The following is a 12,660-nucleotide window of genomic DNA, read 5'->3' as shown; positions in this document are numbered from 1 at the left end:
CTATCAAGAATTGCAATGTGTATCATTGGGCTTACGATATTGAATTTATATTTTATGTATTTTGCTTCTGGATTCTGATTTTTTATGTCCTCAGAGAAAGTAATATTTCTTCATATTTTCTGACTAGAGGCTGTAAATTCCTGATCATTTAATGGATATCCTCAAGTCACAATTGTCTGCATGTTACAACATTGTCTTTTTTCTTTAATGCTTAGACCATTCACCTCCAACAACATTTACAACCACGCTGAAGGTGATGACAGTCGAAATTGAACTCTGCCTGGATGTTGTGGCCAAAGAAACTCATCTAGAGTTATTCAAGAGGAAGAAGAGGTTTTATCTCGTCAATTTCATACTTAAGATAGTCGAAGGCCATGGTTTGCTTATCATTTTGATTGAATGTGCTTGAACCTGACATTTTGTTTTCTTAGCCTCTATTCTAATTATTAAATGGTAGCTCTCCATATTTTGTTACTACTGCAGCTTTATCTTCTGGAAGCAATTTGTCTAATGCAGTAAAGCATGAGGTTTTTGTTCTGTAGTTTGTGGACTTGCACGTGGATGATCGTCATTTGCCAGGTAATAGTCATCCTGTTTAACTTCAAACTTTAGATTCCTACTGTACCCATGCAACATCCTGTTTTCTCCATTTGCCTTTCCTGTTGCCAATGTTCAACTATTCAACATGATTCCTTTCTTCAGGACTTAAAGATTTACTAACTTCAATTGAATATGGAAACAAAGATCCAAGTATATTTCTTGCTGAAAGTTGATTATTTGAGATGATGTTTTTTTTAAGAATACTCAGATGCTACTCAGATGCACAAAGTTCAATGTAGAAAACATGCCCCTGTGGATCTTTTGTTCCATCAAGGATTTAAGCACCGGGTTTTACCAAGGAGGTACTAGTACTGGTATGCTTCCCATACTGGCACCATATTGATATGGTATTTGTACTCTGCTGGCACCTTGAGATGTATCTTAGTGTTGGTATGTATCTTACCATGCTGTTAAGGCATCGGTATGGGTATTGGTACTGATATTCAATCCTTGAGTTCCATAATATCTTTTTCTAGCTATTATGCATGTTGGTAAATGAGGTTTAATAATGACCGATTCATTGCAATCCTTGTATGTAAGTTGAGTAACCTTTGAGGCCTCATGCTATAGAAGACCATTGTCTCCTTATGGTTCTGCATTTTCGCCTTGCAGTTTGGCATTTGCCAGTGTGTCCCCATTTCCATTGAAATGAACTGCAACTGAAACCACAATATGCTGGCTGACATTTACTAACTTTGCTTTCTTGTTCATCTTCAAAATTTCATATCGTGTCATGGATTTGATGCTCATACATAAACATTGTTGCACTGAACTCACAAAGCTAAAGCTGATTCTGAAAAATTAGGCAACTTTATCAAGATGGACCATTTTCTGGTTGGTTTCCTCTTTTTGGAGTCGCCTACATCATCATTGACTACGTGTATATTTGGAACAGAATTTGCTTTTCCTTTTGACTTCTGAAATTTCAAACATCATTCCATAGCCAACATTTAATACCCTACCCTGATAGATACTTTATATATTTGTCATTGATTTTTATGATCAATAGATCACGTCCCATTTCTAAATCTATATAGACCCTATCAGTTCTTTGTATTTTTCAACCTTGATTTTTGCTGAATGAAATTCTGCCACGCTGCAACTGGAACAATTGTACAGATTGATATTAGTGAAAAAAGGGTGGCCTAATGCATAAGGCTCTCGCCATTGCAAGGTCTAAGGAGGATCATATATGCATAGCTTTACTCCCACATATGGAGAGGCTGTTTTGAATTCGTGACCTTAGGTCAAAATGGAGCAACCTTATGTTGCACCAAAGCTCACCCTCTAAAGATTGCTAATAGTAATTTGCACACATAGGTGCGTTGGCAACTGATTCAAGTTTTTTTTTTTTCCTTTTTCGTGAGAATGCCTTGAAAATTGATGTCCACTCTTTCTGGTCTCTTGTAGAAGATTTACCCCCTGCATTTTTTCCATGTCATTTTAAGGATTTAGTACCGCATGTCAAGTTGGGCACTTGAAATTGAATAGTAATATAATTGACATCATGATTTATGAATTTTATCTTAAATAAAGTTGTTCCAATGTAGTTCATCCAACTTTCCGTGAATCTGAGTAATTATCTTAAATAGATCTTTAGTGCTTTGTTTCCACTGCTTGTGAATCCTCTTGTTCTCATGCAATTCTTTGACTAGTCTACTCATTTCAATTGCTTCCATGATTATTTTTGTGGCAGAATAAGGATGTCACAGAAGCTATTCAGAGGGCAACGGCTGCCTATGATTGCAAAATTGTTGAAGGGGTTCTTAGTCATCAGCTCAAACAGTTTGTGATTGATGGAAACAAAGTCATATTTAGTGTAAGCAACGCTGAGACCAGAGTTGATGAAGCAGAATTCGAGGAAAATGAAGTATATGCAGCTGATATAGTCACCAGGACAGGTGAAGGCAAGATAAGGAGACTTATTTGAAAGTTCTTCCAATTCCAGATCTCTAACTGGATTCCATAATAATGCTCCCTTGTGTTGTATGTTTTTTATCCGAGTCATAGATGCAGCCGAGAAATCCCTTCACTTGCAGCCTAAACTCTTGGATGAGAAGCAAACTACTACTACAAGAGAGCTGTGGACAAAAACTATCACCTCAAAATGAAGTCATCAAGATTCATTTTTAGTTAAATAAACCAGAAACTTCCAATCGTGCCATTTACTGCAAGGTACCCCATTCTTCATTCATTTTGTTAAACTTATCTAGTCTTGGGTTCTATATATCATGATTCTTTTTTCTTTTTTCTTCAGGGTGTGTGTATCTGTGCATGTATTTTCAGGGCTTTGGAAGAGAAAAGAGCTCGGCTTGGTCTTAGTAGAATGTGTAAATCGTGAGCTTTTGCAACCGTACCCTGTTTTGCATTAGAAGCCCGGCAAGTAACTATCTGCTCAAGAAAAATATTGCAGCTCGGTGTTTTTTTTTTTCATTCTTTTCCAACTTTTGATGAAGTAATACCTCATTACGTGTTGGATTTGCTCAATAATTAAACAAACTCTTTAAGTTATCTAGTCTGCATGTCTGTAAACTTCTTTGCTCACTTCAAGTTCACTTTGTAGCTATAATGCCAAATGGGTCAGACAATATTACATCCCATCCGTTGCAGCACTTGTAGCCTACAAAAACCATTGATAATGATTTTGAAATTAAGGCATGGCGAGCTTTGGGAACAAAGACAAAAAAGAAGAGTGGAGGAAAGAAGAAGAAAGGTATACCAAGTGCATAATGTCCTTTTGATCATGCATGATTCTCGCTAGTTTCTATCTGTATTGCTATGCAAACAGTTAACCTAGATTCCATGAATAATTTAGCAGTTATAGTATATTACTGCTCTGTGTGATCTCATCAGAAGTTGTGCTCCAAATAGATGGAGTTATGGATTTTCTATAGGGATTATATGATAAACTACGAAGATTCAACACCTGGGGAAAATTCTGTGCCTAACCTGGCCTCAATGTTTTTACTGGCTGGAACTACAATGTAGTGAAGAACCATGGAGAAGCATGATGGTGCCAACTCCCAACATCAAACGATGAGAAGTTGAAGTCTTGGTGTTGTCTTCTGCATTTGCTGCTAGTGGTTCAGATTTCATGCAATTCATGTCTGGCAAAGCATAAGTGCACAGAATTCTTATAAGGAAAATCTTTATAGTTTTCAAATTGGGTAAAGCTTTTGCAAGATGATACGAAGGCAAGCAAATAAGTTCTTCAAGTTGCTAAAACTTGGAGCATTTGAATATGTTGGGGATGGGGGGACACCTTTAGTGCCATATTGCTTGTGTGACGAAGAGTGCTGTGCCTTAAATGAGGGCTCCTCTCTTTCTCTTCAGAGGCGCCTTTTATGGGACAAAACTGTGAGGGGTGGGGGACCTACGCTCAAGCTCGCATGGCCTGCCCCAGAGTGGGTGGGAGACCTCTGGAGAGAAATGCAGTTATTTTTAGTCCACAACAGAATGTGTTGGGATGGAAGAGCTTATTTAAATGCAAATCAAATTTTATCCATGAAGGAATTGGTATGTATTTGTTGATTTTTTTTTTTGGGCCACATTATCTTCCCAAATTTTATATTCGAATCTATATCTCCTTTTCCAGGTCAAATGGGCTTGTTCTATGTAACATATTGCAATCGACAAACAAGTTTTATAACATTAAAGTATGGGGATAAATACTTTGTACAATAAACTTAGTTGGAAAAGGTGAACCGAGTTATTAAACAATGAAAAGTTTAGTAATGTGAAGATCATCATTTTAATTTTTATGGCATTGATTTATTGTACAATTATTAAAATTCATATTTGGGATTGCAAAACAGATTGAAAAATCTCAATATGTATATCTATTGATACTGTATTGACTAAAACACCGAAATTCATTAATTTATATAAGCCGAAGTGATTAATATTTTTTTAACGTTTTGAGATAATTGGAGTTTTTTTTAGGAGGGATTGGAATGGTTAACAAATTTATAGTCTTTATCTACTATTTCCTAGCAGCCAATTTGTAAAGATAAATTGATTGTAAATATTAAAGTCAAATTAAATATTATATTTTCATGTATTTTTGGGTTTAATCCAGAAAAAGTCAACCAGAAAAGTCAATCATTCATTTTTTTTTTTTGACTTTCTGTGTTGAATTTTGGGAAATAATATTACAAGTAATTAATGGATAGGAAACCGACCATGTGTTTTCTTTTAAGTTTCCCTTTTTCCCCTTATAGTGAGTGTCCAAAGGTTCGGCCTTAATTAGCTCGACAGCTGTCGCTAGCCTAGTAAAAGCTTGTATCACGTGCCCAACACGTGACGGTCTCATGCTTGGGCCGGACTCCTCGCTCCTGCTAAGCTGGATGTCAGGCCCGGCCCCACCGTCTCATTTCCCCCGACAACCCAACTTTGCTTACATGCCCCGTAAAATCTATATGCGCACGCCATATCATCCGTCAGTATTATCTACGTAAACGCATCTCATCCGTTCATAGTAGCGTAGCATCCAAGCATCAACTCTTATCCGCATAGAACCTTTATGCTTGCGTTTGGGACACAGTGTTGTCCTTTCCCTTCCGCCGCTACTCTCCCACTATTATATTAAAATAAAAGGTTAAACCCTATCACCGTTTCCCCTCCCCCACCCTATAAATCCCACGGTCCGACTATAACCTCCTCCTCCTCCTTCCTCTCTCTCTCTCTCTCTCTCTCTCTCTCTCACACACACACACACGCACGCACGCACACGCACATTTGATCTCTCGATCGTTTCGTGATCCCGGCAATGGCGAGTGCCGATCCCGAGCGCCGGGACGAGGTGGAGGCTGGCGAGGTCGCCGGCGGCGAGGAGGAGGACACCGGAGCCCAGATCGCCCCCATCATTCGCCTCGAGGAGGTTGCCGTAACCACCGGCGAGGAGGAGGAGGACGTCCTTCTCGACCTGTAAGCCCTCCTGATCTCCCATCTGACCTATGGTTTTTGATCAAGATCCCGGTGTTTTATGTTCCCGGTGGGTTTTTTTTTTCTTGATTCTTTCTTTGTTCTTTGTTTTGGTGCTGTTAGAAAGGCGAAGCTCTACCGGTTCGACAAGGAGGGAAAACAGTGGAAGGAGAGGGGGACTGGGAACGTGAAGCTCCTCAAGCACAAGGAGTCCGGCAAGGTCCGGCTGGTCATGCGGCAAGCCAAGACCCTCAAGATCTGCGCCAACCATCTAGGTTGGGCTATCTCGATTTCTCCTTCTTGTTTTTTTGTTTACCATTGGTTTTGATTTTAAAGTATATGGAAGGGAATAGCGGGGTAACTTTTTCTCCTTTTCTTGTTGCTGTTTAGTTCTTCCGTCGATCAAGATGCAGGAACACGTGGGGAATGATAAGTCGTGTGTTTGGCATGCGGTGGATTTTTCTGAAGGGGAATTGAAAGAGGAGATGTTCTGCATTCGGTTGGGCTCTGTTGAGAGTGAGTGTCTTTCTTGTTCTTTCTTTTTAGTGCTTTCTTTGAAGTTTCTCTTCTTGATTTCTTTCTTGTTTTCTGGTTTATTGATCGTTCTTGGCGATCTCAAGCTCTTATTTTGCGTGATGATCTTTTATGTTGAAAAGTTTTTTTCCTCTCAACAATATGCTGGTAGGAATGCAGTGCTGCCATTGTTTGCGAACAGAAAGATTTATACTTCATTAACGATTTACCCTGTTGGGAAGGAGCGGTTGATATGTTTATGAATGTGAATGGTGTGAGCAAATCTTTTGCAGATCATAGTAACCGCATTATATGGTATACTTGCTTTATTTTTTGTGTGACTCGTTCCATGTATTCAAATACTATCTGTTACTGGGGAATGCTATTATCTCAGCCTTGGTACTAGGCTACTAGCACAGTACATGTCATACTAAATGTGGTGTTGCATCCTTGAATCTTGTTTGCAAATTGATGAGAACTTAATGTTGTAGTTGTTGGTGGTAGGTAGGGTATGCCCAAAAAGTGTTTTTGCATATTGAATTTCTCTTACACAGTCATAAACAATTAGAGGGTTGTATCACACACAGGTCTTTGAGCTAAACAAGGGTCCACAATTGTCACTAATGGGCAGAATGACCAAGTGGATGGTTGTTATTCCACGTGGAATATTTGATCATTCTGGACACGTTGTTCATAGCTGCTGGTGAGGTTGGATATCACACTCATATAGATGCCACTGTGTATAGTGTCTAATAGCAAATTGGAATGACTATTTTGTTATAGTTATCGAAGTAGTTAGCTTTGCACTGATATCGTGGATATGTTCATAATGAATTGTCAATGATACGAGCCCATCTTTTAGAAATCATTGTTGAAGTTGGTGATGTTGATTTTGTATATACAACATGCAAGTGATCTCCTGATACGAGGAAATGACTACCTATTGTTATTTTTGTTGAATAAATTTGGAGTTAAATCCATGTACCAAAATGATAGCTTGGATTTTATCCTTGAGAGGAAGTTAACCAGTTTATTGTTCCTTATAAGGAGGAGGGGTAAGGTTCATCCTATCATGGAATCTATCTATGATGTTTTATATATATCGAACAGATATGTCAGACATAGGAGTGCTGGTACGGGGCAGTGTTTTAATTGAGTCAATTCCATATTTTAATTATTACTTATTTTGAATAAACAAATTGTTATTCCAAATTCTGCACGAGCATCAGTTTTCTATTGTGCCTGTCACGTGATCTAGGGTTTTGATGTGACATGGAATCAATTGTCTAAGGGTTTGGCAATGTTAATATTTTTTCCAATAGTCAATCGAGGACAAAGGAGTTGGAACTGAAATGTAGGAATAGTTATTGCGCATGAATGGAGACCTGTTTATCCATTCTATCTACTAGGGGTTAGCGTGATTATACATTTTTATGAATAGGAAGGTTGGTCTACCTTGCTTTATTATGATTATGATACATTCGTGGATTAAGAGAGGATGTGGTATATTAGAAAACCAAATTGGCCTTGGAGTCCCCATATCTGTCTGGTACCCTTTACCTTTTGTATTCATCTTTTCTGAATTCTTACCAAACTTAGGCTCATTCTAATTGAGCAGGTGAATCAAATCCTTGGTACAGGGATTGGTCTATGTGGACTGGCATAGTCATTGGGCTGGTGTTATGGATTGGACTGCACTCAACCCTGGATTAGGGTTTCCATGTTGCTAGCTCTTAGGCTAAGGTAGGTGGTTGACGACATAGTGAGACCATAGGAAAGGTAGCCACGTGCCTTGTGTTTTCTAGGTGGCCGCCACATGACAGGGTTCAGACCTAGTGGGCCTCCAACACTTAGTGTCTCCTAGGCTTATGCCACAAAAGCCTAAGGCTTCCACCCTTGTGCTAGGTTTGCTCTTATAAATAGGAAGGAAAGACACAAGGTTTGAGTTGGAGGGATAGTTTTTTCATATCATGTAGAGAACTGAAGCAAGACCTCTCTAGTGCCTCCTACAAAGAGAGAGGTAGAGAGAGGAGGAGGAAAGAAAGAAAGAGATGAGGAGGAGGAGGCTATAGACTAATTCTTGGAGGATCTGCCGAGTGCGAGTACTCTATGTGGTATCTAGAGGAGTCTTAATCCATCTTTTTCCATCTTCTTGTATTCTCTATTCATATTTGTAGGTATTAATCGATCTTGTTATGTATATAATCTATAATTCATCAAAAAGAAGCTATTAGATTTCTATTCATTTGATTCATCATGATATGGGCTGCATTGGTGTGCATCAACACACACACACACACACACATATCAATTGTTGGTAGTGAACTCTCATCTGTGGTTTTGTGATATATAACTAGCTTCTTATATGGAAGTCTAATATGATTCCACCGATATTTGCACTGAACCCAATCATGTGTAGATTTTGTTGCTCCTTTCATCTGATTATTACCCAATTTGTATAGTAATATTACTTTGTATTGGCCATCATTTACGAGATCAATGGAAGGCTACATACCTATGTTTGAATTCAATTGACTAGCCTTTCTCATCATAAAATGTTGAAAAAGATGATTTTACAAAGATAAAGACGTGATGTAAAGCCTGGAAGACTCCCTACTGATGATGCATGGCCCCTAAATTACTTCTGGAAGGTGGAATTGGTGAATTCTTTGAACTGATTGAAATTTTATTTCAACATGTAAAAATAATATGTGGCTGATAGGCATGGGAAACAGGAGTTTACATTATAAGTTTTTATTACTATTTTCTTTTGCTAACGAGGATAGATGGAAGACTGGCTGAAGTAAGTTTTCATTGCTCCTTTTCTTTTTCCTCTTTTTGATAATGAGGATAGATGGAAGACTGTCTGGAAATCAGGGTGAGACTATAGGTGATAGATACAAGGACAAACATTAAACATACATACATACATATATACAAAGAGAGAAAGAGAGAGATAGCTTCAGGCCACCCTTTTTTGTGGCCATAGCATCCTCCAGCACAACCTTTTGTTGACAGCCTCAATTATGCCTGCCACCTTGTACAAGGAGGGATCTGAAATAGAAAATCGTGATTTTAGTTCTAACTTAAGAAAAAAGGACAATGAGCATAACCTAACATCAGAAGAGAGAGATGCGTTAGGAAAGGGTAAGGATGAAGTAAAGGATTGGTTTGTCCTGGCAGGGCATGGTTGGGGGGAAGACTTAAGATGGGATGGGCAATTGGTTAAGGGTGGAAGGCTGGGGTTGTTGGTGATTTGATGTGAAGGAGGGAAGGCGGCAGGGTGAAGGAGGGCAGGGCATATGAAGCAGCAAGAATTGCCATATTGTGTGGCAAAAATATTTGTTCAATATTATTCTAGATAATTGGTGCTATGGTTTATATTATTACCCGACTAGGGTTGTCCCTGAATGTCTGTTTAGTAGTTGGGTTATCCTAGGTTATCCAATATCTGGTTTATATTTACCAGAGATGGCTAATTGGATTCTATCTTGGTTAGGGTCGTTTGACATCTGGCAACATACTCAGTGCAACCTAGTACAGTCCTAGAATGTTTTTATTAGCCTAGTTACCATCGGCCAAGTTCAAGTCAATCAAATCTACAATTTTCAGTAGGCATGATTTGATGGCTGGTCTGAAAACAGTAGAAAAGTAGGCCCATAAATAAGCCTGTAGATAACCCTGGGTATGGAGACAACATATTGTAACAATGTCTACTTGTGTTACATGAAATTATTGTTATTATTATTATAAATATGTTGCTTGTCATCTGAAGATTTTGTAATATAAAACAATTTATTTTGAGTTAGGTGGTTGGGTTTTTTTTCTTAAAAAACAACTGTATATGTATTGAAGGATGGAAAGTATGATATCTTGTGTGTTATATTGATATATGTCAGATATAATAAATGTGAACCTAAAGGTGTATTTAAATGAATAATTATATATTTCAATACTAGATATACTACCCAACCAGCATATTTTTCACTTTGTGGTACTATTTTCTATGTGTACTGCTTTTTGAAGATTGTTATGATACGTGTGGCTTTTTAGTTGCTATTGTTTGTTGTATGTTGTGATTGGTATATTGTGAAAGTGATTTTATAGGAATTGGTAATTGGATAGTCATGTGTTGTAGTGATATATGGTACATGGAAATGTGTTACTGACTTAGAATTAGGCTTGGGAATTAACAAATAGGCTAATAAGATGCTCTTTTTCATAGGAAGCTTCTACACATAATTGTTTTTCCCCCCTTTCCTACAGAGGTGGGGACGTGCCACAAGGATTGGGTATGGGGTGGAGAATGTAATTTAAGCAAAGCTTGAACCTCAGTGATCTATATGTGATGATATCTAAGTGTGATGGTTCACCATGTATTTATATAAAGATTTCTAGCTGGCTGAATATTTATTGTTAGTTCTTTTCTGAGGATGCTGCAATTTAAGCAAAGGTGAGCTTAGTTTGTTTCTTTTGTGTCTGTTTGATAGTAGATACCTTTGAGAGAGAAGGATTGTACTTAATGACACAGGCATTTTAACTGTCAACTTATTGTGCTAACTGATACCTGTGTATGAGTCCTGCTACTAACATTGTGGGCAATCTTGAGGTATTTGAAAACTGGCTGTTGTTTTATATTTCTGTAACTATGTCATGACCTAATGCTATGTAATCAAGTATGGCTATCACTTCATCATGTTCATATCGTTTCGGAAATTAGGTAACAATTGGATTCCATTTCGATCTGGATCAAAGAAATATGCATGTGTGTAGGTTTATACTTCATGATATGACATGGGATGGATGTTCACTTTAAACCTTGATGTAGATAAGACTTGTTCAGTAACTGTCATATGAAAGAATGAGTGATGGGAGGTATGTGTTTCTGTGCCTTTCATGAGGGCAGGAAGAAGTTTTGAGGATTACTTGATGATCTAGTTATTCAAGAATAGATTATAATTAACAAAAGCTGACGAATTCTTGCTAAGCCACTGACACAAGCGAACATGCAAACTTTCATCAATTGCTTGTCCTTTCATTATTGTACCTAATGTTTTTGCAAGCTACTTACTATTTATGCCAAGGTCAGAAAAACCGGTATCGGGCACCGTACCGATTTTCCGACGGGATGACTTGGTATGGATTGTGCTGGGCCTATACCGAGAGAGGGCACGACATTGTGGGAGGGCCGGAGGAGGGTGGCGGACACTGGCGGAGGCCGCAGCCTCGCATGCTGTCTCTCTTTCCCCTCCTCCGCTCGCTCTCTCTTTCCTTCTTCTTCTCCTTCTCGAGCTTTGGCAATAGATCTCGTTTTCGTTACCGGAACCGTACCGGCGAGCCACCGGTACGGCTCGGATCACCCAGAACCGTCCGGTTCAGGATGGTTCCGCCGACCTTAATTTATGCTCATGAGAATCAGTGTTCTTAAAGTTTCATAGAGATGACTTTTAAGAAATTTTTGATAGTTCTAAATGATGTAATCAAGGTTTCATTCCGTTGCAAAAGAGGTTCTTGGATATTACTATTTGGAGGCTAGCAAAGGGAGGTCAATGTTGTCTTCTTTTTTTAAAAAAAAGTTTACTCCATGACCGAACAACTTTTGGTGTAGTAGCAGAGAACTGAGTTCTTCACTTTTTCATACGGGAACAATGTAGAGCTACCTTCAAGAGTTGTCGAGTTCATAAATGATTTATTTAGTATTTGTTAGTGTACGCAAAGCAGTTAAATTGGAAATGTCATACTTGTATGGTGGTATATAAATTCAGAAGAAAATAAATATACAGTTGTGACTTTTGCACATAAAATATGTTTGGTTCACATACTATATGGCTTTATTTATTTTTATAATATTTTATGCAGCATCCGTTATTGATTGTGCTTCCAGTATATTTATCATGATATAATGTCCCATCATTTTGTTCACTAATCATCTGAGAACCAGCCTATAGTTGTTTAACGGGTGTAAGCACAGTAGGTGACACCCTATATATTTCAGTATATATATTCAGACCTGTTAGAGATCCATTATGAGATGTTCGTTTATTTAAAGCCTTCAGTTTCCCTTTGTCTTTGTTCCAAGACTGCAAGAAGTTCAAGGAGAAGGTTGAAGGTGTTGCCGAATCCCTTGGAAAGAATGAAGAGAGAGAGAGCAAGGATGTCTCAGCTACTGCTGGACTCGTGGAGAAATTGAGTGTTGGTGAAAGCACAAGTTTCGAGGTCACAAACAGTGCATCTGCTCCTGCTGAGACAGCAGAACCTGCTTCTACTGCAGATGTGAAGAAAGATGAAACAGAAGCTTAAGGAACGTACAGATTCACAAGCCTCATGGAAAATGTCTCCCATAGTTAATATGAAATCTGCATTTCCCACTTTCTTCGTATGAGGTCAGTGATGTTGTTCAAAAGATTTCTTGGATATAGTTGTGATAGGAAATGGTAAAGATTTGTCAAGGAGAGTGACTCATTTGTTGGGGTGAAATTGTTTTGATAAGCATATATTGTTGTTTCCCAGTCTTTCAGTGCGGGCAGCAGTATTTATATGATGGACATATCCAGGTTTAATGATTGGATTGGTTTTGTTTAATACTGTCGTCATGACAGTCTGTCTAGTTATAATGCATCTTGA

The 12,660-nt window shown here is 38.3% G+C and overlaps 1 protein-coding gene across 2 annotated transcripts; it reads left to right on the top strand.

Moving 5' to 3' along the window:
* The first annotated feature begins 5,226 nt into the window (after nt 1-5,226).
* On the top strand, nt 5,227-12,618 carry LOC103718204 (ran-binding protein 1 homolog b-like). 2 transcript variants are annotated; one of them, XM_008806918.5, is made up of 4 exons: nt 5,227-5,526; nt 5,647-5,798; nt 5,914-6,039; nt 12,093-12,468. In XM_008806918.5, exons 1-4 carry the CDS (start codon nt 5,369-5,371, stop codon nt 12,224-12,226), a joined length of 570 nt encoding a protein of 189 aa, XP_008805140.3. In that variant the 5' UTR covers nt 5,227-5,368; the 3' UTR covers nt 12,227-12,468. The 2 variants fall into 2 exon arrangements, with proteins under 2 accessions (XP_008805140.3, XP_008805130.3); XM_008806908.4 differs by having other exon boundaries at nt 5,232-5,526; nt 12,116-12,618.
* The last annotated feature ends 42 nt before the right edge of the window (nt 12,619-12,660 follow it).

The sequence above is a fragment of the Phoenix dactylifera genome, chromosome 8, assembly GCF_051530095.1.
Source record: "Phoenix dactylifera cultivar Ajwa chromosome 8, Ajwa_hap1_PhDact_Kaust_v1.1, whole genome shotgun sequence".
In the NCBI taxonomy this organism is placed as follows: domain Eukaryota; kingdom Viridiplantae; phylum Streptophyta; class Magnoliopsida; order Arecales; family Arecaceae; genus Phoenix; species Phoenix dactylifera.
The sequence above is the reverse complement of the archived record's forward strand: the minus strand, read 5'-3'. Positions and strand labels throughout refer to the sequence as shown.